Here is a 26,046-nt window from a genome sequence, read left to right on the forward strand (position 1 = left end):
ACTCAAGCCAACGTCTTTGTCGCAGTTTTAAGTCTCTTTGAGTCATCAAATATTTGAGACTTTTGTGATCCGAAAATACATGGCACTTTTCGCCAAACAAATAATGTCGCCATATTTTCAAAGCAAATACGATGGCAGCTAGTTCGAGATCATGGGTCGGATAATTTCTCTCGTGTGGCTTCAATTGTCTCGACGCATAGGCCACAACTCGACCTTCTTGCATCAATACGCGACCCAAACCGAGTAGGGATGCGTCACTATAAATGACAAACTCTTTGCCTGATTCAGGTTGCACTAAAATTGGAGCTTCAGTCAAATAAGTTTTCAGTTGATCGAAACTTTTCTGACATTTCTCCGTCCATTCGAACTTAACATCCTTTTGAAGTAGCTTCGTCATTGGTGTGGCTATCATCGAGAAACCTTTGACAAATCGTCGGTAATAACCGGCGAGCCCCAAAAAGCTCCGAACCTCAGTAATATTTCTCGAAGGTTTCCAGTTAAGTATGGCTGAGATTTTGTTCGGGTCAACTCGAATACCCGATGCGGATACCACATGACCCAAGAAGCTAACCTCTCTTAACCAGAACTCACACTTACTGAACTTAGCATATAACTGCTTATCCCGCAAAATTTGCAACACTAATCTCAGGTGTTCAGCATGTTCAGTCTCATCTCTTGAATGGACCAAGATGTCATCAATGAACACAACTACGAACCGATCCAAATATGGTCTGAAGATCTGATTCATCAAATCCATAAATACCGCAGGGGCATTAGTGAGCCCAAACGGCATCACTAAGAATTCGTAGTGACCATATCTCGTTCTGAAGGAAGTTTTGGGTATGTCCGAATCTCGAATTCGCAACTGATAATAGCCCGATCTCAAATCTATTTTCGAGAACACTGTGGCTCCCTTCAGTTGGTCGAACAAATCATCGATGCGCGGCAACGGATATTTGTTCTTTATCGTCACTTTATTCAGTTGACGTAGTCAATGCACAACCTCATGGTTCCGTCCTTCTTTTTCACAAACAATACTGGTGCACCCCAAGGTGAGAAACTTGGTCGAGCGAAACCTCTATCCGTCAATTCTTGCAACTGAGCTTTCAACTCTTTTAACTCGGTTAGTGCCATACGATACGGAGCTATCAAAATTGGCGCAGTTCTAGGTACAAGCTCAATACCAAACTCTATCTCCCGAACAGGTGGCAAACCCGGCAATTCTTCAGGAAAAACATCCGGGTATTCACAAACCACCCGCACAGATTCGGGTTTCTTTTCTAATTCTTTATCATCAAGTACATACGCAAGGTATGCTTCGCACCCTTTTCTTACATATTTCTGGGCCAACATTGCTGATATTACAGCTGGCAACCCCTTCAAATCCGTAGACTCAACTCAGATTACCTCGTTATTTGCGCACCTCAAATCAATAGTCTTGCTTTTGCAATTTACAACCGCATCATGTGCGGTCAGCCAATCCAAACCAAGAATAACATCAAATTCATCAAACGGCAAAAGCATCAAGTCCGCCGAAAAACAAGAACCTCGAATTACTGGGGGACATCTCTTACACACTTTGTCGACAAGCACGTAACGACCCAAGGGATTTGACACCCGAATTACGAACTCAGTAGACTCAACAGGTAGAGTCTTACTGGATGCTAAGGTTTCACATACATATGAATGAGTAGAGCCAGGGTCAATCAATGCAATCACATTAGTATCAAAGAGAGTGAAGGTACCAGTGATGACGTCAGGGGAGGATGCCTCCTCTCGTGCGCGGATGGCATATGCTCTAGCAGGAGTGCGGTTCTCGGCTCGAACAGCCGTATCAGAGGCCCCTCTCTGACTACCACCCCTACCTCCTAAAATTCTCGGTGGTCTACCTCTAGTTGTCACTCCACTAGGTCTTGCACCTTGAATCTTATTCTTCTCATCAAGCTCCGTGCAATCTCTAATGAAGTGGTCCTTCGAACCGCATCCGTAACAGGCCCTGTTAATAGACTTACCCCAACATTCACCTATGTGTCGTCTTCCACATTGGGGACATTCAGGTTTCTCTAGACGATTATTGCCCACACTAGCTACCGAAGTAGCTCGGGAGTCCGTCGATGGTCTTGCTCTGATGGAAATTCCCGCAGTCGTCCTCGACTTATTAGTGTCCTCCCTGAACTTCTTTACGGCTGAGAACGGGGCTTTACCCGTCGATCTTTTACGGTAGTCTCTAGCTTCAAATTCAGCCTTCTTCTTCTCCTTTCCAAGTTCTTCCGCCTTGCAGGCTCGTTCGACTAGTGTTACGAATTCTTTTATTTCCAAAATACCCATTAGTAGCTTTAAATCCTCATTCAATCCTTCTTCGAATCTTTTGCACATAGCAACCTCATCAGCTACACACTCCCGGGCATACCTACTGAGTCTTACGAATTCATGTTCGTATTCAGATACTGTCATACGGCCTTGCTTGAGTTCCAAGAATTCCTTACGCTTTTGATCAATGAACCGTTGACTAATATATTTCTTTCGAAATTCCGTCTGAAAGAAGTCCCAAGTTACTCGTTCGTTTGGGACTATGGAAATCAGGGTCCTCCACCAATAGTAGGCTGAGTCCCGCAACAAGGATATAGCACACTTTAGACATTCATCGGGTGTGCATGACAGTTCATCAAACACCCGAATGGTGTTATCAAGCCAGAACTCGGCCCTTTCAGCATCATCAGTAACTATGGCCCTGAACTCCTCAGCCCCGCGCTTCCTAATCAAGTCTACAGGTGGCTTACTCAGCCTCACAGGATCAGTAACTGATGGCATTACTGGCTCCGGGGGTGGATTATTCAAATTCGGGAATTGTTGGACAGCCGGATTGGTTCGGGCATACTGCGCGACCCATTCATTCATCATGGTAAAGAAGGCTTGTTTAGCCCCCTCACCTTGATTATTCGCAGATGACTGAGGTTCAACAGGCGGCGTCCCTTGTGCAGGAGCAGCCGCTACGCTCTCAACGTCATCCACTAAGGTTCCTTCTACACCGGGGTCCATTTACTAATCAAAACAAAAACATTTTAACCGTCAGAAGTCATCACACATTTAAACATTAACATTAAGGCATGTATAGCTAGACTCATACGCGCTATGGTAGTCCTAGAACCGACTAAACCATAGCTCTGATACCAATCAAGTGTAACACCCCGAACCCGAGGCCGTCGCCGGAGTCGAACACGAGGTGTTAACAGACTTCAAACCACTTATTAAAATTTTTCCAGACAAGCTGTCAATCTGCGTACTAGTCTCTTTAAAAATCATATCTTGAGCTCTGGAACTCAAAATCCAGTTCCGTGAATTTTCCCTGAAACTAGACTCATATTCCCATCTACATATTTTTTTCTAGAATTTTTGGTTGGGCCAATTAGTACAGTTTATTAGTCAAAGTCTCCCATGTTACTGGGGTCGACTACACTGACCTTTGCGCATTACGACCTGGATATGTCCCTGTACAGAACTTCCATACTGATGCCGTTTGTTTCTATAGAAACTAGACTCAGAGAGGAATCTATACATATATGGTATGACTCCTAATTATCTCTGGTTAATTTATAATGAATTTCCAAAGTTGGAGCAGGGAATCCAGAAACCGTTCTGGCCCTGTCCCACGAGAACCTGATTATCTCTTAACATACTGTCCATATGATCCTTTCGTTACTTCTATATGAAAATAGACTCATCGAACTTCGATTACATAATTTATTCATCAATTAATTCCACTCCTACTATTTTTAGTGATTTTTCAATCTCATGTCACTGCTGCTGCCAGCATCTGTTACGAAAGCAACTATGCCCACTTCGTGTTTACTCCTTGATCTAACTAATAATTCATCATGCATATCACAAATTATGATCATGACTAACCATGCCAAAGGCTAATCATTGTCAAACTTCCCCCTACTACACTATTGCCATATCATGAATTTTAACACCAAAATAATCAACCATGACGTATGGCATAAAAAGGTCGAATTATCAAGATTTGCGACCTAACGTATGAATCCAAACCCAACCGAACATTTATGCCATTTTCGCATGGCTAAAAGATTACATACCAAAGTTCAAACACAACATAATAGCCTATACATGCCGAAATGTTCTCCTAACCCAACTAAGAAGAAAGTACCAAAACTTGCTATCCGGTGTGATGACTTCGATGACGGCCCGACCACGCAAAAAGAGACGGGTCCAAGAAACCTAGAATAGGTGACAAGGAAACACCGAGTGAGTTTATAACTCAGTAAGTCATAAGCAATACACTACCATCCATTAATAACATTATCACAAGAGGAAACAAAATGGAACGAGGCTAGTTACTCCATCCATACCGAACCATACCATAGTTCCTCCGACCTATTGGTTCAATCTCATACCAAATCATGCATTCACATTCCATATACTCATCAATAGGATATTCGAGGCATTTTCATAAATCATTTTATTTTCGTTACAATCATACAACTAAACGGCCTTTCACCCATTCCACGATAAATCTTATGTACGTGACTTCAAGTATATTCGTCACATGGGTTCAAACTTACCAAGCTCAACTCCAAATATAGACATAGCACCTATTAGCCATGAGCTCAAGATACTTACCCGATCCGCTGTCCGTGATCGACTCAATAGCGTCGCACACTTAGTGTCCATAATGATTCAAGAACATATTAAGTCCGCACACTCAGTGCTATATAATCAGCTCGCACACCTAGTGCTACATAATCAAACTCGCACACTTAGTGCTACATAGTCAAACTCGCACACTTAGTGCTACATAATCAAACTCGCACACTTAGTGCTACATAGTCAATTCGCACACTTAGTGCTGCACAATTTAAACCCGCACACGTAGCGCCAATCTTATGGTCATAAATGTTTATACCCGCACATTTAGTGCCGAGATCAACAACTCAAAACATCTCACCTCTTTTCTTTTCATTCAACACTTTCATCATCACATACGTACATGCATATTTATATATTTATTCATTCCATTCAGCATCATTACATAAACGTTATGACCATTTGAATTAATACCAACTATATGCTTAATGACTTACTTTATGTTGGGTAAAATAATTCCGAGTCGGCTACTCGATGACCTTCGATTTCCCCTTGTTGGACGCCTCTCCTTTAGGTTCTTGAGCTTAAATAATACAAACAAGAGTATTCAATATTTAACCCAATAACATGAATTTATTTATCACATTCGGCAATCACATATCATTAAATTTTCAAACCAAAATGTCATTATATGACCACATATACACATATCCATATACTTAAGCTCAATAATTATAATGTAATATCATGTACCCACTTTAAGTATATTGCCGAATATACTTAATCATACATACACCTAACCAAAACAATTTCCTAAAATCTTTATATCATTTATACACTAAGCCGAATACTCTCACCAAGTTCACCTATATTCTTCAACAATTCCTTCATTGATCAAACACATATTCGGCTAAAGAAATGGCAATTTTAGCAACCTTCGATTTAGTACTTAACTTTTACCACATATCAAATAACTCATTTCCTTACTCATGTGACCACGTATATTCGGTCATGCATACACACATAAAATCAATTTGGAGACTCTATCAATCCAACATACATTCGGCACCTTCATCCACCATTCTACCAAGCATGTAATATTCAAACACAACCAAACTCACATTCGGCCCTAGCTCATAACAAGGTAGCCGATTCTTTTTATAGTTCAAACACTCCTCTATCACCATTCACCTAACTTTAACATGAAACAACAAAACTCACCATTTCTCATCCAAATAACATGAACAACAACCATTTCTTGAACACTTTCTCATGACCGATTGCTCATGTTACCAACAAGATTCAAGATTTGAACATGGGCTATTTAGAACTCAAGTCAATTACTAAAACATGCATGCATCTCAAGGACAACATCAAACATACCTTAGTCTAGCAAACCACCATAGCCGATTTTCTCAAGCTTTTCCCCTTCCTTTCTTTCCTCTATTCGGCCAAGGATGTTCAAGAATGAACACTTTTTTTTTTGTTTTCTTTCTTCAATTCACGGCAACAAGGGGGTATGGATGAGACCATATTTTTTTTTCATCACCCTTCCTTTCATTATTTAATCACCATGCTCATTATTTTATTTTTCTTAACATACATCACTAGCATAACATGTTGGAGACATGTTTCCACCCATAGCATGGCCGGCCACTATGCTTTAGTTTGGCTAATTTGACATGCAAGGACAACACTTTCCCACTTTAATACTATTTGGTCCTTACTTATTTACCTATCATAATTTTCCAAGTCTTTCAACTAGATCCTTTCAAGCAAAATTCACATTCCTAATATAAAATTAAAACATCAAATTTTTGTACAAGTACTATCACACATATAAGATATGCAAATAAAATTTTAACTAAATTTTATGACTCGGTTTTGTGGTCCCGAAACCACATTCTGACTAGGGTCGAATTAGGGCTGTCACAGAGTTGGTCCAAGCATGATCAATGGATTCGGCTACTTGCTCTCCCCAAGCTCGATCAACATAGCTTGCTAACGCATCTTGAAACCTCTTAGCTCGTGACTGAGTTATAGGTCATTGTGGCAGCTCAACGGGCTTGGTGGTAACTTCCCGAGCTAGGGTCGTATCATCCTCCCTTTTCTAGGTGATTTGTCTCCAAATCGTCACCTACATCAATAAAGGATAAATCAGTAACATTAAAAGTAGCACTAACCCCATACTCACCAGGTAAGTCTAACTTATAGGCGTTATCATTAATCCTTTCCAAGATTTGAAAAGGACCGTCTCCCCTTGGAAAAAGTTTGGATCGTCTTTGAACTAGGAATCTGTCCTTACGCATGTGAATCCAAACTCAGTCACTGGGTTCAAACGTCACTAGTTTACGTCCCTTGTTGACTTTACAAACATATTGCTCAGTTCTACGTGCAATATTATCCCTAACTCGCTGATGTAATTGTTTCACAAAATCTTCCTTTTTCTTTCCATCTACATGCACCAGCTGATCAGAAGGTAAATGTAACAAATCCAATGGAGTTAATGGATTAAATCCATACACTACCTCAAATGGCGAATACTTCGTAGCCAAGTGTACCGATCGATTGTACGCAAATTCAATGTGAGGTAGACACTCCTCCCAAGTCTTTAGATTCTTTTGAATAATGGCCCGCAGTAGTGTTGATAAAACTCGATTAACGACCTCTGTTTGGCTTTCGGTTTGGGGATGGTTGTTGTTGAAAATAACAGCTTAGTGCCAAGCTTTCCCCATAAGGTCCCCCAAAAATGGCTGAGAAACTTGGTGTCTCAGTCCAAAACGATGGTTATTGGAACGCCATGCAGCTGCACGATCTCCCTAAAAAATAGATTAGCAATATTTATAGCATCGTCAGTTTTATTACATGCAATGAAATGAGCCATTTTTGAAAACTGATCAACTACAACAAACACAGAGTCTTTGTCTCTCTTTGTTCTAGGAAGGCCTAAAACAAAATCCATAGAAATATCCATCCATTGTGCTTCCGTAATTGGCAACGAAGTATAGAGCCATGTGGCTAGATCCTTGATTTCGCCTTCTTGCAAGCAATACAAAGATAGCACACTTTAGCCACATCTCATTTCATCTTCGACCAATAGAAGTGTTCTTGAAGAATAACCAAAGTTTTGGCAATACCGAAATGTCCGATTAAAGTGCCGCTGTGTACTTCATGAACCAACACGTCTCTAGTTAATCCTTAGGGTATGCACAATTTGTTTTCTCTAAAAAGGAATCTGTATTGCCGATAGTACTTATCATACGCACCTTGCACACATAACTTGTAAATTTCTCCAAAATTAGAATCATTAGCATATAAATCCTTCAAATAAACAAAACTTAGCAATTTAACATCCAAACGGTTTAAAAGAGTATACCTTCGTGACAAAGCATTTGCAATGATATTTTCCTTACCTTGCTTATATTTAATGACATATGGAAAAGATTCTAAGAACTCAACCCATTTTGCGTGACGTTTGTTAAGCTTGGTTTGCCCTCTCAAATGATTCAAAGGCTCATGGTCCATGTGTATAACGAACTCCTTCAGCCAAAGGTAATGCTGCCATGTCTCTAATGCACGTATCAACAGGTACATTTCCTTGTCATAGGTAGGGTAGTTGAGCGTAGCCCCATTAAGTTTCACGCTGAAATAAGCCACTGGACACCCATCTTGTGTTAAAACCGCACCTATTCCTATGCGAGAAGCATCACATTCCACTTTGAAAATTTTGTTAAAATCCGGTAAACACAAAAGTAGAGCATTAGTTAAACAATCTTTGATTTTATCAAAAGCAGATTCTTGTTCATCAGACCAAATGAAAGAAGAATTGTTTTGATAATATCTGTTAATGGGGCAACAAGAGTGCTAAAGTTCGATAAAAATCTCCTATATAAGCTTGCAAGGCCATGAAAGCTTCTAACTTGGCTGATGTTGGTCGGACGTGGCCATTCTTGTATCGCTTTAATCTTGTATTGATCCACCTTGAGACCACTCGCACTTACAACAAAACCTAGAAAAACAACTTTGTGAGTACAAAAGTTACATTTCTTAAGGTTTGCATATAATACTTCCTTTTGTAAAACCCCCAAAACAACATGCAAATGTTCAAGATGGTCAGATAAGGATTTGCTATAAATTAAATCGTCAAAATAAACTACACAGAAATGACCAATAAAAGAACTCAAAACGTGGTTCATCAACCTCATGAAAGTACTCGGGGCATTGGTGAGGCCGAATGGCATCTCTAGCCACTCATACAAATCGTATTTGGTTTTGAACGCGGTCTTCCACTCATCGCCCTCCCGTATGCGAATTTGATGATAGCCACTTTTCAGGTCGATCTTAGAGAACAACTTAGCACCGCTAAGCTCGTCCAACATATCATCAAGTCTAGAGATGGGATGACGGTATTTGACGGTAATATTGTTGATGGCTTGGCAATCTACGTACATCCTCCATGAACCATCCTTTTTAGGCACAAATAGAACGGGTACTGCGCATGGACTTAGACTCTCCCGTATATAACCTTTCTCCATTAATTCCCCTACTTGGCATTGCAACTCCTTAGTTTCTTCAGGGTTGCTTCGGTAATCTAGTCGATTCGGAATCGTAGCCCCAAGAACAAAGTCTATTTGGTGTTCGATACCTCGAAAAGAAGGCAATCTGCTAGGCACTTCTTCCTGGAAAACGTCTTCGAATTCCTGAAGCAACGAAACAACAGAAAAAGGCAAAGAGTTATCAAGTTCGTTAGCATCGAATAAACATTCCTTGTACATAAGTACAAACACGGGCTGGTGTAACAACAAGGACTTTCTTATTTCTTTTTCCCTCGAAAATATGCTCATTTTACCACTCTCATTTTCTTTTTGACTTTCTTGTTCCTCTCGTACTTTTACCTCCACTCCCTCACTTTTTCCTTTCTTTTTATCGTTTTTCTTTTCTTTCTCTTTTTCAATCTTTTTTCTTGTACTTTTTCTTTCTTTTCTTTTAATTTCAATTGATCTTGGTACACTTGTTTTGGAGTCAGTGGCGCTAAGGTTACATTTTTGCCACAGTGCTTAAATGTATATCGATTTGTATAACTATCATGGATCACGCGCCTATAAAACTGCCATGGACGCCTCAAAAGGAGATGTCCCATGTGCATGGGAACTACATCGCACACCAGTTCGTCTTGGTACTTCCTGATGGAAAATGCTACCACAACTTTCTTTGTCACTTTAAGCTCGCGTCCATCATTCAACCATTGCAACTTGTATGGAGTTGGGTGTTTGGTCGTGGCCAAACCTAGCTTTTCCACCAGCATGTTACTTGCTACATTAGTACAGCTTCCACCATCAATGATCATACTACATACCTTGCCCTGGATGTGGCATCGTGTGTGGAAAATATTCTCCCTTTGTTGATCAATTTCATCACTTTAGACGTTGAGGCTTCGTTTCACCACAAGGATTTCACCTTCAACCGGTAACTCTAAATTTTCATCATCATCATTGGATGACATTTTAGGCTCATTTTCATCCTCCTCCTCGGATTCGATTTCACCATTGGCCCTCTTACCACCATAATATGTCGATTGGGACATTGGCTAGCTATTTGCCCCCAGCCTTGACACTTGAAACATTTTATGTCTCTCGTGCGATTTTGCACTTGCTCATTTTTATTTCGACTTGACTTGCCAACGGACTGATTGGATTTAGCTGTTACAACTGGCTCATTTGTTCGAATAGGGGGTTTGTTGACTCCATGGCTCATTTGTTAGTGGAAGGATTGGCATAGGATCGACTAACTCCTTTTCGTTTGAGTTATTTTTCAATCTCAATTTCTATGTGGACTATGTCCATCACTTCAACATAGTGTTGTAATTCAACTATGTTGGCAATATCACGGTTTAAGCCTGCAAGGAATCTGGCCATTGTCACCTCTTGATCCTCTTTGATATCAGCTCGGATTATTGCTATCTCTATTTTTTATAATAGTCTTCAATGCTTCTATTACCTTGAGTAAGGTTTTGGAGTCGTTGATATAGATCACGATGGTAGTACAAAGGAATAAATTGTTTCTGCATGACAGACTTCATTTCAGCCCAAGTGGAGATGGGTCTTTCACCATTTCGTCTTTGACTCGTTACTAGCTGGTACCACCACACAAATAAATATTTTGAAAACTCAATTGCCGCGAGCTTTACCTTTTTGCTCTCTGAATAATTATGACATTCGAAAACGAGCTCAATCTTCTTTTCCCATTCCAAATAAGCTTCAGGGTCATTCTTACCTTGGAATGGTGGAATCGTCATCTTAATATTCTTAAGGTTGTCACCTGGACGATCTCCGTCTCTAGGGCCCCAATGTTTTTGGCGGCCTCGTTGATGTACACTTCAGGCAGATGAATGATCACTATTTTGATGCCCGTGCTCTTGCCTACACCTTCTGGAATTGCCACACGCTGTTCTTGTGTGTCGACTCGAAATAATTGATTTCGTTTTGTTCAAGTTTACGATCGAATAACCGCTCCATTTCTCGCATGAGTGCTTGAAGGGTGAGATATGGCATGCCTACTCTAACGTTTCTTACAGGACGGAACCTGCGTTCTACTTTTGGATTTCTTTCCGGGCTTTGTGACATTTTAGGAACTCACAACAAAAAAAAAACCTCACTATCCACTCACAAAGAAATCACACTCTGCCTCTCCAAGTTTTCAAAAGGACTAGTTAGACTTAGAAGCAGTTGTTGTGGGTCGATTTACAAAGCGTTGTCGATTTAAAGGTAGGAATTATTGTAGGACAAGAAGGTAGGTTAGAAACAAATGGTTGGGTTATGGTGTGGCCGATTGGTAGGATATTGAATGGATGATTTTGGGCAGCAAGTAGAATTTTCAAAACTAACTTTTTTTTCTTTTTGTTTTACTTGCAAAACTTGATATTCATTCCTTGAATTTGAATGGATGCTTTTTTTTTAAATGAACTACAATACCGTAATGCCGAGAACGTCGATTCTTACTTGCATAAGTAAATAGATTGAAAGCATATAATACCTTTAACATAATTAAATAAACTAAACTATAAAAATCAAAGTATTCTAACACCAACAGATTTAAGCAATCATGATTTTATTGAAAACAAAACACTTAGTTGCAATCATGATACGAACTCATTTCGGAATGATTCGAGTCGTTTAGATTGCCTGATCGTGAATTGAGTAAAGATAAAGTTGTCTCGGGGTTAACGAAACAAAATAGGATAAATGACTTCAAACAATGGTAGTAGGTAAAATGGTTTAGTAAATAATGGATATTTTGACTAAGACCAAGAATGAACAAACAATATTGGATTGTTGACCCGAGTCTCAAAATGGCTCTTAGGTGATTTATGGTTTTCAAAAAAATAATAACAAACAGCAAGGACCTTGACCCGCTATCAAAAGTGATAGGAACCGAAGGCATATGAATGCCACACATACAAAAAGGTGATAAATTCGGTTTAAACAAAAGAAAGAATGATGCCATAAGAAAACTTGACAAGTCAATTCAGTCTTGAAGTGACTAGGAGAGTTGGAAATCTCACAAGTTTCAGTTTAAGCATAAATTTGGCAAAAGTCCCTTACAATGAGCTGATTACAAGTATTTATAGTGCTAGATAAGGCCTAGCCGAAAAGTCACAATTGTTCAGCTTAAATGAGCTAATAATGAGCTGAAATAAAACTTAATCACTAAGCACAACTCTTGAAATTCTAGGCCTAAGTAACAGCAACTATCAATAAGATTTAATGTTCTAATTCAGCTGATTTAATAAGCTTGAACGATTAGGTTTCATTTTTGACCAGCCAAAGAGTTTAGGATAAGCTTTAAATTCTCCCTTGGACAGCCGAATAAACACCAACAACATTCATGATATTTTTGGGCATACAAACAGACCATGGAGTGTTCTTAAAGAGGCAATCAGTTATGGAATTTGTAATCACTCCTTTGTCCATTGCTATTCTTGAACAGCTCCTTGAAGAAGATGGAGAGGCTGACGACTTTTAATGATGCATATTGCTCTCCTTTTATTGTTGTAACAGCCCCTTGTATGTAACCAATTCCAGCTGAATATTCGCATTTATCACTTTGTAATAGCCCTTGTACATAACTGATTCCAACTAAATAGTCACCTACAAGCATTTATTAACAAACACATTAAAACACATTAAAACACACTAAATAAGCGTAATTAATAAACTGTAAACACTTAACTTAATTTAATAAACTGTAATTAAACATATTTAACAATAAGTTATTCCAGCAATTAAATAAACTAAGATAAGCATTTATTCCAGCAATTAATTAACTAAAATGAGTTTAATAAAAAAAAATAAAGTCTAGCAACTTAATTATTAACTAAGATGAGTTTAATTAAATTAAAGTTCAGCTTGCAATAAATTCAAGGGACACCTATTGAGCTGGTCCAAGCATGATCAATGGATTCGGCTACTTGCTCTCCCCAAGCTCGATCAACAACATAGCTTGCTAACGCATCTTGAAACCTCTTAGCTCGTGACTGAGTTATAGGTCCTTGTGGCAGCTCAACGGGTTCAGTGGTAACTTCTCGAGCTAGGGTCGCATCAAATCATGTTCATTAAATTGAGAAAAAGTAAAAGATTTAAAGGAAAGATGAAACTGTAAGCCATTTTTGGTAGGTTTACGAAGCACAACTTGCTTTCTCCTTCCGTTGCTCTTCCTTTATTGACAAACATCCAAGCCAAGAAGCTCTCAATGTGGCCGAATAAGGCTTCTCTCAAACCTTGAAAATGCTCTTTCGAGAGGGGGAAATATAGGGAATTAGAAAAGAGAGAAAATATAGAACAAATGGGAGAGGAAATGAAGAGAGATGGATGAGTGAATTGAGTGATGAATGAATGACAAAGTGAGGGTCTATTTATACTAGCGAGGGATAGCTAAAACTAGGATTTGAGGGCCTTGATTTTCTCTCCCCATGTGGTCGGCCCTTGAATGAAGGAGGAGGGAGTTGATTGCTTGCTATTTTTAGCTTAGGCAGGTAATTTCCCTAGACCGAGTCTAGTAGTTTTGGGTATATTTTTCAGATTTTGAGTGTGAAACTAGGAATTTATAGGGCTTCTAGTAATTTTTAATTTAATTTAGGAGGTTAATTTCATCTAAAATCGCTTAAACAATACTCTGGAAAATTTTAAAAATATATATTTTCGAAAAATTAATTTTAAAGATTTTAAATAGTTATTAGTGAAAATAATCAATTTGGGTTGAAAAAGAATTTTAAAATAATTTTTATTGGAGGTAATTTGAATAAATTTAAATATTAATTAAATATAATTTAATTGTAAAACAAGGGAAAATTTAGAGTATATATATGGCAAATAAACCTTAAAATTCAGAATTTTGGAGGGAAATGATTAAATGGTAAAGTAAGGGAGTGGTTCAGTTTTAAAACTAATGTATCTAGCCCACTTTTCACACATTTTACATCAAATTACAGAGCCTTAAAATTCATTTTCTTTACATGATTTTAAAGATCTATTATCATATAATAGATCCAACAAATTTTTCTTCTTAAAATACTCTCTCAATTCACCCGAAATTATTCTCAAAAGTAGCCACATATATTTTGAAATTTCTCAAGTTTCATGAATTAATATTTTCAATCAATGAATTTAGAGCGAATCAAAGGTAATCTTCAATCCTAAACTTGTTTTTATGACGATTAGAAATATTTTTACATGATTTGAGAGCCAGTTAAAGGATTTTTATCAATGTCATCTTCTTCTAAGAACACATGGTTCTTTAATGGTGGATCTTGAATTTTGAGAGGAAGTCAACAAATCAATGGATGTTCCAACTCAAAATGGATCTAATAAAAGGTTGTAATTTTTTATCGATACCATATCATGAGTATCGATACTCGGGGTAAAATTACTGATACATATTGAAAGGTACCGATAACTTCTGGTGTTTTATTTTTAAACAAGAAACAAAATACTATTTTGGTATCAATTTTTCAATCGATATCGATACCGTGTAAGGAAAATATCAATACCCATGTTCCAATATCGATACCTACATAGTCAGTTTTGAAATTTTGCTAAGTGACCCTCATGCATGTGCAACTATTATTATATGCTTAATTAAAGTGTGTGTAGTAAGTCTTAATGATAATTAAGAGTATATTTGACTTAAAACTCGTGTAAATGCTAAAATGAAAGACGTTTCTTTGATAATAAACTCATTGGTACTATGTATCATGTGAGAGGGTGTGACATCCTAATATTTGGGCTCAACGATCGGGTAAAGTATATGGTATTAAATTTGGTGGTATCAGAGTCAAGGTTCACTAATACTCAAACCTAGGTGATTGTTGATGTGTTGATTGGGCTTTCGTAACCCATGGATTTAGAAACCCAAGTGTTTAAATTGTTCTGAATTCTTAAAATTGTTGAAATGTCTCTAATTGAATTGTATGTAGAGTAGGAACAGGAACACATTGCCTTTAATTCTAAAGTTTGCTTGCACGCCACTCACAACTTTTTTTTGTTTGTTTATATGTTAGATTATTAGATATGCCTTATAGACGAGTTAATGTGAGAGCTAGTGCTCAAGAAGATGGTACATCCTCTGCACTTCTTGTGCCGCCGCGTAGAGTGAACATACCTGATGAGGGTGTTTGCGCTCTAATGAAAGCAATGATTAGAGTGTTTCAGTGATTCCTGGTGCTAATCCTACTCCTACACCTGCCAATCCTACATTTTTTAATCGAGGGTTTTTGCTTGAATGTTTATATGAGTTGGGCAGTAAAGAGTTTTCTGGGGTAAAAGGTACTAATCCGACTGTAGCTAAGTACTAATTGGAAGGACTTGGAAGGATCCTCAAGGAGATGTCCTTTTTTGACGAGGAGAAGTTTGGTTGTACTGTGTCCCTACTCGATGGTGAGGCTCATCGTTGGTGGAAGACGGTTAAGAGAGGTACTACCACTGATCTTTTGACTTAGGGTTATTTTCTTAAGGTGTTTAAGAGGAAGTTCATGGGCAAGCAGTATATGGAGGCCGTAAACGTGAGTTCTTGGATTTGGTTCAGGGTGATTTGTTCATTGTTGACTATGAAGCAGAGTTTGTGCGACTTAGTCAGTGTACTCCTAAGATGGTTCTTTCTCATAGGGACCGTTGTAAGAGGTTCTAATTTGGGCTTAATCGTGAGATTCAGGTTTACTTCATAGCTTAGAACATGGAGATGTTTGATGAGTTAGTCAAGAGAGTTAAAATAGTGGAGGAAACGTAGTTGAGACGCCTCATTCTGTGGTTACTAAATCTGTTAAGAGGTTTTCTGATGGTGCATTAGGTTGACCACCTAAACAAGGGTGTGATAGTCAGATTTCTAGTATGGGTGCGAGACATGGGTCTCGACCAAGTCAGTCTAGGCAGTAGAGTAGCGTTGTGGTTAGAACTAGTGGTTCGATAAGTGGTTCTGGATAGCCACTTTGTGCACATTGTAAGCGTAGGCATTCTGGTGAGTGTCGTAAGTTGATAGTTTGTTTTTTTAAGTGTGTTTCGAAGGAACATTTTCTAAGGGATTGCCCAAACAGAGTTGAGGTTTCATAGACTCAAAGTTCGACACTGTTTCTACACCTACTAGAGGCCATGGTCGCGGTAGAGGTAATGGGAGATTGGTTGGACAGTGAATTGTTGCTAATACTGTGGCTTCATAGGTTAAGTTTAGAAGGCCAGCTCGGGTTTATGTTTTTAAAGAATCAGAGGATCAGGATCCGGCGAATGTTATCAGAGGTACTTTTACTTTGTAGTCTACTTCATTATTTTCTTTGGTTGATCCTGGTTCTACACATTCGTATATTTTGAGTGAATTGGCTTGTAAGTTAGGGATTCCTATAAAGACTATTGATTTGGGTATGACTATAATTAGTTCCTTTGGATATAGTGTGATAGTGAAGAAAGTTCATCGTAGATGCCCCCTTAAAATTCAAGGGCACTTTTTCCTTGTTAATCTTATGAAATTTCCTTTCTATGGGTTTGATGTTATTCTTGGTATGGATTAGTTGACTGAGCATAAGGCTAAGGTAGAATTTGAGACAAATAAATTACTTTAAGGAATAGTGATGGGTTGGAAGTTGTTGTTGGTGAAAGACTGGGATTTATGTCTAATGTCGTTTCAACTATGAAGGCTGAGAAGATGATGAGAAAAGGTTGTGAAGCTTACTTAGCCTATATGATGAATTCAATTAGTAAGGAGTTGAGAGTTCAGGATATTCACACTGTTAAGGATTTTCCTTACGTGTTTCCTAAAGAGTTGCCTTGTTTGGCATCGGAACATGAAGTTGAGTTTGTGTCTCATGTAAAATAATGTGTGATTTTGTGCAAGTATACACGTCGGTTCAAGTAATAAAGTGATGAGTTAGTATCGTTCCCACGAGGTCTAGATTGAGGCACAAAATTGGTCAAGTTATTGTAAAATGGTTAATGTTATGGCAAGATTGACGAATAATATGCTATGGTAAAATAAGATAAGTCTGCAGTGAAAATTCAAAGGAATGATGATGTATGTGATAGATGGAATTGATGAATAATCGGAAATGCTATGGCAAAAGTGAGAGCATAAATGTAATGGCAATAACGAGAGTGATTATCCGAATAGAATGTAAACAAAGAAATAAACAACTAAATATGTTGTGGTAAAGTTACTACGACAAAGAACAAGGATAGAGTGATGTTGATTCGAAAGGTTGAGATTACCCATAATTGACCTTTACTGCCAATAATGCTTTGGTGAAATCGTATCTACGTTACTGCATAGAGGTGTTCTAAAATAGCCTGCCTCTCACGAAAGCAAAACCTTAAGTTACCTTGCCCGTGTCTATAGGCTTTTTAGTTATCTTCCATTGGTTCCTTCTGTATGATCATGACTCTATGTCTAGAGTCAACTACAAGTGTCTATCGAATACTTGATCATTTCATTTAATTTTAATCCAACCAATCTAACCCTTTCAGAATTAGAATCAATTTATAAGTATCGAATAGTCTTCTATGTCTAAAGATCATTTGCATTTTAAGTAAGAAATAAGAACAATCAAATGAAATAGTAAAATAACTTAGAGATATATTGCATCCATAAAAACAGTTTAAGGTTTCATCGAAAGTAATCTCAACCCTATGAGATTTAGCTCATGGGCTGATAAATACAATTCCAAACCAAAATGTTAATCCGACATTGTGTTCAACTACTTTAATTCAATATTTTGAAGGAACACTAATGGAAATAATGGAAGAACTTAGGGAAACATCTTTCACTTGCCCAGTCCACACTTCGGTAGCATAGCGTCCTGTGATGGCTAAGAAGGACTGCCTTCAACTTCCTTTCTTTTGTGCATCCGAACCGTTTTTCACGCATAAGGATCTCTCGTACTTTTTTTTGTTCGCCATTTTTTAGGTCCCCTTCATCTACTTTTATAGATAGATTAGGCTAGGTTCGGCTAACAACTTGTGAATATCTTCTCCTCTTTTAAGGGGATTTATCTAGTACAAGTTAGAATTTGAGTTGGGACTGTTGCGTGAAAAATGTTGACTTGGTCTTCTCGATATTGCCATGATATCCATGCTGGCAAACTCTTTGCACTTTGCCCTGACTTCACTCCTTTATTTCCTCGTTCCAAAACTTGTTCCTACCACACAAACACACAAAAAACTGCACAGCAAGCGATTAAAAGAACCTAATTCCAACACATTCCATGTCTTAATGCAATACTAAAAATGCTAAGTAAAATGTCCTAAAATGCAACATAATATACTTAAGTACAAGAAATTAGCTAAGTCTAGAGGCATGGAATATAGCCCTTTTCAAGAGTTATCACACCCCCAAACTTGATTTATTGCTTGTCCTAAAGCAAAATACACCTAAATGCATGAATGGACCTATTTTGCCTTGGCAAAAAAAACCTTCTTGTACTGCCTAGCTATTCGAGAAACAATTTATACTTCCTTCTCAGTAATATTGTTTTTTTCCTAAAACTGATTCGAATGTCAGGTTTGTTTAGCAAAGGCAGTGCAAAAATTTCTCCCTGAAAACAAAATTTTCGAAAGTACCAATGCATTATTTCTTTCGTCCTATAGGAAATATCTTTTTATTCACTTAGCTCATTCATTGGAGGCCACTTGCTTTACCCCCATATCAAAATATATTATTCACATTTCCATATATTTATTCTTCTTTATTCTTTTATTTTCTTTCTTTTTTTCCCTTTTTTTCTTTTTTAATGGAAACCATATTAAGGGATTTATTCATGTCACAAAAATGTTTTTGACTTGACAATCATGATGGAGCATACATCAAATTTTTGAGTACCTCATCATGTCACAATTTAAACCAAAAGTCACTCATGAAGCTAAGGCTTTTAACTAAAAAGATGGACGGAGCATACAACTACCTTCTTAGCTACTGTGTCCTTTGCTACAGCGGAATGCCCCTAAAATTATATCACACAATCTTACTTAGACCCTCCTTTCTAATCAACAGCACGATGGAGGAAACAAAGTGATGTTGACCTACTTAGCAACTATAAGTATTGGAGTGCATACTTATTTAAAAAAATGCCGTAGCAATTTAACTAGTGTTTGGTTTCAAAAATCCCTAAGGGCATTAAAATATACTTACTATATTGCGAAACTCGCCCCAAAAAAATAGAGTATAGGACATCCCATTTTTAAAAATCAATTTCCAAGCAACTTAGCCTAGCTAACTTCATTCAATCCATTGTTACCTATTCTAGGTATATCAAAAAAAAAAATTTAAGCTCATCATCGAACATCATAAAGAAAAATGTACTTCTTATAGACAAAACAATATTTCATAGTTATTATGCAATGAAAAAATATCCTATATACCAAAATGAACATAACAAATACAAAATGCAACCAAGATGCACACAATACACCCCCAAACCTAAGGGATGCATTGTCCTCAATGCATGTAAAATCATGAACAATATATAACAAGTATGAATATGCACACAAATGGCAAACAAAATTGTGCAATGCATGAAAGAAAAAAAAACTTAACTTTCTTGGACTAGAACATTGGCACTTCATTCAATTCTTTTTTGTGGACTTGTGAGAACTGACTTTTGTATCGCATCTTCCTTTTTTGTAGGTCAACGTCCTCACCTTCTTTGTTGGTCTCTGTTAATTCATTGATCAGTTGATTGATTGCTTGATCCTGTGTAGTCATGGAGGTGGATAAAGATGTCGGTACATGAGTTTTACCTTTTTTAGTGGCTTTAGTTGGTGCAGTGGTAGGGACATTTGTTTGTTCATTTCCTTCTTCTACATCCTTCTTCAGTACGGCAGAGGATGACTTTTCTAACTCCTCTTCAACAACTTTTCCTTTATCTATAGTGGCTCCTTTAGTCATGAAGTCAGTTCTGGTAGCGGATGGAACTGGCTCTTCTTTGCACTGTTTAGACGAGAGCAAAGTAGTTGAGAAAGTAGGAAATTCTGGCATGGGTCTCAAAATTTTTTTTGGAGCGATCTTAAATCCAAATCCCTATCTTTGACATACGACCAGTACCGAGCCTGGCGTGCGTTTCTTTGTTCCAACTCTTCCATCATCTGGTATTACTGTATCTCAATCAGAGACAACCTATGTTCTAACTACTTTAGAGAAGTCAAGATTTTTTGGTCATGAGAGGCAGAAGATGTTGTTGTGGGAACACGTGTGGTAGGGAAAGCTTGATTGTGCTGGGATGTTACGACAAACTTAGTTCCTCGTAGCTTGGAAAAAATTGATCGCGTTATCCCACCCTTATTGGGGGTTATGTCCTCAACATCAACTAAAGGCACATTTCCATCTTACATAGGGCAGAAATAAGGGAAGGAAAATTCAAAATCCCGACATTCTTATCAGCACACCTATGGACCTTTCGGAAGATAATCTTCCCTACATTTATCTGTCTTCCTTGTAAATAGAATGTAACAGCAACATTCTTTCTTTCAAAACAGTCGCATTATGCACAAACGACATAAGACAACTCCTTAAAATGTGGTACCACACCTTTCCAATTGGTTTTAATGTAGCTCTTTCAACAGTGTAACACTCTAGGCTTGAAATAACCCATTGCGTTCCTTCAACGCATAAATCTTCCAATACTTTCGCCAACTCCTCCAATGTAATAATCTCAGCAAATTCATAATGCTCATCTCTAACCTCCTCGATGTCGAATTGGGCATTGATATGGTCTTTGTTGAATGGCACAGATTTACCCTTCACATAAATGACAGGAGAATCTGGGGAATTTACATTAGCGTAAAACTCTCTTACCACTTTACCCACAAAATCCCTTAGGTGTAGACAAAATCTGCTTCAGTTGTGCTTTTCTACAATTGATGATACCGATTCATTGTACCCCATGTGTGGTTCACCCTTTAATAAAAATCCATGTTCAAAGTAAAATGACCTCTTTAGAATATTAGTTGAATACCTTGTAGCAGTAGTAGCATTTAGTGAATATTAGTTGAATATTGCCAAGTTCAATTTGCCTTGGCAAAATTCTGTCATCATTCCATCGCTTGGTCTTTTCCTTATATAAACGAGCATTCTCATATGCTTGTGCTTGAAATTCTTCTATCTTATTCAATTCTAGCAATGTCTTGTCGCCAGCAGCAGCCCAATCAATGTTCAACTTCTTAATTGCCCAAAACGCTTTTTGCTCAACTTTAATAGGTAAATGACATGGCTTATCATACATAAGTTTAAAAGGTGACATCCCTAATGGTGTTTTAAATGCAGTTCGGTATGCCCATAGAGCTTCATCCAATCTAGTAGACCAGTCTTTTCAAGATGAATTCACCACTTTTTCCAGAATTTGTTTAATTTCTCAATTAGAGATTTTAGCTTGACCATTCGTTTGAGGGTGATATGTCATGGCAATTCTATGTTTCCCTCATACTTGCGCAAGGCATTGGGCATCAGTTTGCAATCAAAATGGGATCCCTTATCACTAATAATGGTTATCAGTGTACCAAATCGTGTGAAAATATTCTTATGCAAAATTTTTAATACCGGCTTAGCATCATTAGAGGCTAGGGCTACTGTTTCTACCCACTTAGAAATATATTATACTGCCAAAACTATATATAGCTTGCCCACAGATGGTGGAAATAGGCCCATAAAGTCTAATCCTCATACATCAAATAGTTCAATCTCTAATATACTTTGCAACGACATTTTTTGTCTCATAGACACATTTCCTGTTCTCTAACAACAGATACACGACCTATAAAATTCATTAGCATCTTTAAATAAAGTTGGCCAATAGAATCCTGATTGGAGTAAATTGGCAGCTGTTTTTATTCCTCCATATAGGGCTGAGTGACAATGTTGTAAGATACTATGCATCTCATCGTTGGGGACGTACTTCCGAATTATTTGATCTACACAATGGTTGAATAGGAATGGTTCATCCCAATAGTACTATTTGGCATCGTGAAGAAATTTTTTTCTTTTATGAGCATTGAAGTTAGGTGGCATTACACCACTTAATAAGAAGTTTACTATGTTGGCATACCAGGGTAATGCCTTGGCAATGAGCAACTGTTCATCTGGGAATTCTTCCTTAATATGTTTCTTGCTTTCATATTCGTTTCCCGATTTTATTCTTGACAAATGGTCAGCCACTTAATTCTCGGTTCCCTTCCAATCTCTACTTTCCAAATCAAAATCTTGTAACAAGAGTATCCACCTAATCAATCTCGGCTTGGCATCTTTCTTTCGTACCAAGTACTTGATAGCCGAGTTATTTGTGTAGACTTTGATCTTTGTTCCTACTAAATAAGAACAAAATTTTTCGAATGCAAAGACCACTGCCAGTATTTCCTTCTCCATAGTGGTATAATTAAGATAAGCCTCTATTAATGTCCTACTAGAATAATATATTGCATGTAGTACCTTGTTTCTCCTTTGACCCAACACTGCTCCCACAACATAATCACTGGCGCCGTACATGAGTTCAAAGGGCAATATCCATTCTGGAGCAACCACAATCGATGCTACTACAAGTCGCTTCTTAAATTCATTGAAAACCTGCAAACATTGATCATCAAAATTAAAAGGTTTATTCTGTTCAAGTAAAGTACACAAGGGTTTAGAGATTTTCAAAAAATCCTTGATAAATCTCATGTAAAATCCTGCGTGTCTTAGAAAACTTCTAATACCATTAACATTGGTTGGCAGTGGCAATTTTTCGATCACTTCTATTTTCACTCTGTTTACTTCAATTCTTTGCTATGACACCCTATGTCCCAAGACAATGCCTTCAGAGACCATGAAATGGCATTTCTCCCAGTTTAATTCTAGATTCGTTTCTTATAGTGGCATAAGAACCATCTCCAAATTCCTTAAGCAATCTTCAAAATCATTTTTAACATAGAGAATTCATCCATAAAAACTTCAAGGAAATTTTCCGCCATGTTCGAGAATATGGCCATCATGCAATGCTAGAAAGTTGTCGGGGCATTGCATAATCTGAACGATATTCGCCTAAATGCAAATGTACCATATGGACATGTGAAATTTGTCTTCTCTGGATCTTGAAGTGCTAATCTAATTATATCCTGAATAACCATCTAGGAATCAATAAAAAGCATTAACAGCTAATATGTCCAACATTTGATCGATGAATGACAAAGGGAAATGATGAATGACAAAGGGAAATGATCCTTCCTAGTTGCCTTGTTAAGCCTATTGTAGTCTATACACACTCTCCATCCCATAACAGTACGAGTCGGTATGAGCTCATTGTTGTCATTACTTACTACCATGACACCCTCATTTTTGGGTACACATTCACATGACTGACCCACAAGCTGTCTGAAATTGGGTAAATAATGTTAGCATCAAGCCACTTGATAATTTGTTTCTTAACAACTTCCTTCATAATTGGATTCAGTCATCTCTGTTGTTCAATGGATTTACTATGGTAATCTTTTAGCAAAATTTTGGGTATACAAAATGTAGGGCTAGTTCCCTTTATATCGGCAAGGGTCCAACCCAGTGCTCTTTTAGATCGCCGTAACACTTCGAACAACCTGTCCTCTTGCTCAGGTGTTAGCTTAGCAGAAATTACAACTGAAAAAGTACTGTTATTTCCCAAATACACATATTTCAAATGTTGTGGTAGAGGCTTTAACTCTAGTATGGGAGATTCCTTTACAAATGGTTTAGGAGGCTTAAAAGATCTATCTAATAAATCCAAGGATTCAAATTTCTTCCCTATCTTATCCACTATATGCCGGACTTCCATAAATTCACCAAGCTCTTCAAAACTTACTGTGTCACCTTGCTCCATCAAATCGTCTTCACTGTTAGAATTGTCGTAGAAAGTTATTTTGAATTCATCCAACTATTATTTCTATAAAGTCAATGATGTGACATTCCTCATTCTCATCTGTGCATTTTAAGGCATCAAACACATTAAAAGTGACTTGCTGATCATTCACTCTCATGGTTAGCTCATCTTTGTGCACATCAATCAGGGTCCTACCAGTAGCAAGAAACGGTCTTCCAAGAATAATTGGGACATCATGGTCAGCTTTACATTCTAAAATAAGAAAATCTATAGGAAAGATAAATTTATCCACCCTTATCAATGCATCTTTAATTTTACCTTTTGGATGGACGTAAGATCCGTCAGCTAATTGCAACGTCATTGTGGTAGGCCTTGCTTTCCCAATTCCTAGCTTCTTGAAAATAGACATAGGTATTATATTTATACTTGCGCCTAGGTCACATAATTCTTTTCCTTCATAATGATTTCCAATTGAACATGGGATAGTGAAACTCCCTGTGTCGTTCAACTTTGGAGACAGCTTATTCTTCAACCTATGCTTCTGTAAGAGTAACAGTCTAAAATTCTCCCAACCTATGCTTCTTCGATAATATATCTTTCATGAATTTCACGTAATTAGGCATTTACTTCAAAGCTTCGACTAGCGGTATGTTACTATGGAGTTGCTTCAAAGCCTCTAATTTTTTTTTGAATTTGGCCTCTTGTTTACAATTATGGAATCGCTGAGGAAATGGTATAGGTGGTCGTCCTTCAGGTTACTGATATTCTTTTGCTGTGGCATTTTTTTGGCAACATGCTCTAATTTTGTCACAACATTTTTCTGTGTACTCTTTTTAGGTGCTGTTTGCCATTTACTACATTTAGAGATCTTTTTTTTATTGTAGTTGGATTTGTCTTCTTCTGCCGTGGCATCTTGAACAACTTTATCCAACTGAGTTCCACTTCTAAGAGTGATGGCCTTGCACTGCTCCTTCCCTTGGGTTCTCGGATTTTCAATATCACTTGGCAATGCCTGTTGTGGCCTTAAATTTAGAGCATTTGTAATTTGCTCTATTTGATTTTGAAGAGCTCGGAGAGACGCAACATGACTCTGAATCACAATATCATTTTTGGCCATATACTCCTTTAACAAAGATTCAATAGAATGAGAAGATGATACCTAACCTTGCTGAGCATTTTTCTCGGCATAGGATGATTATAACCGCGCGGTGCATTGTGGATATTTTGTCTTGCAACATTGTGTGAACTACCCGCACCTTGATTTTCCAACTAAAATTTTGATGCTACTTCCACCCTAGGTTGTAAGTGTTGAATAGGGATTATTATTCCGATTAAAATTACCCATGTAGTATACTGACGCTGGGTTTGATGGGCATTCATCGAACACATGATCTTCACCATAATAAACGCATGACAGCTTGACTGATTTCTTCTCATAGATAGCAGTTAGATTTTTCATTGTTTTAATCATATTAGCTAGAGAAGATACCTGGACCGTTAACAAAGTGATTGCATCAAGCTCGATGGTACCAGCAGCTCTCTTACCCGTCCCAACTCTCATGGTCGGATACTGATAATCGTTGTTATAAATCTTTTCCAAGATCTCGTATGCTTCATTCTAAGTTTTTTTCCAACAACGTACCATTGGTAGATGCATCAACTACCATCCTTGTGTACGCATTCAACTCGTTATAAAACATCTCCATTCGAGAGTCCAGTGTTGGATTCCATGCATCAGACATTTTCGAATTAACTCCTTAAATCATTCCTAAGCTTCATATAGCGTCTCATCCTCTATCTGTCGAAAAGACATAATATCATTTCTCAACTTGGCATTCAGAGTAGGCGGGTTATACCGTAGCAGAAATCTTTGGCAAAGATCATTCCATGGTGCCACTAATCCTGACAACAAAGCATTTAGCCATGCTCTCGCACAATCTCTTAAAGAATATAGGAATAACTTAAGTCTTAAGGCATCTTCAGGAACACGTTGTTGTTTGAATGAAACACATACTTCTAGAAAGAGTCTTAAATGTAATCGTGGGTCTTTAGTAGGGAGTCCACTGAACTGTCCTATGGTTTGTAACTTCTGG

General features: G+C 37.7%; 1 protein-coding gene across 1 annotated transcript; it reads right to left on the reverse strand.

Annotated features, from left to right (window-relative positions):
* Positions 1 to 23,999: 23,999 nt before the first annotated feature.
* LOC107939213 (uncharacterized) lies at positions 24,000 to 25,695 on the reverse strand. Its single transcript, XM_016872506.1, has 4 exons — positions 25,618 to 25,695; positions 25,443 to 25,571; positions 24,663 to 25,076; positions 24,000 to 24,548 (listed from the first exon to the last, which is right to left on the reverse strand). The coding sequence occupies exons 1-4, from the start codon at positions 25,693 to 25,695 to the stop codon at positions 24,000 to 24,002; spliced, it is 1,170 nt and encodes a 389-aa protein (XP_016727995.1).
* Positions 25,696 to 26,046: the final 351 nt, after the last annotated feature.

Source organism: Gossypium hirsutum, chromosome D05 (genome assembly GCF_007990345.1).
Source record: "Gossypium hirsutum isolate 1008001.06 chromosome D05, Gossypium_hirsutum_v2.1, whole genome shotgun sequence".
Taxonomy (NCBI): Eukaryota; Viridiplantae; Streptophyta; class Magnoliopsida; order Malvales; family Malvaceae; genus Gossypium; species Gossypium hirsutum.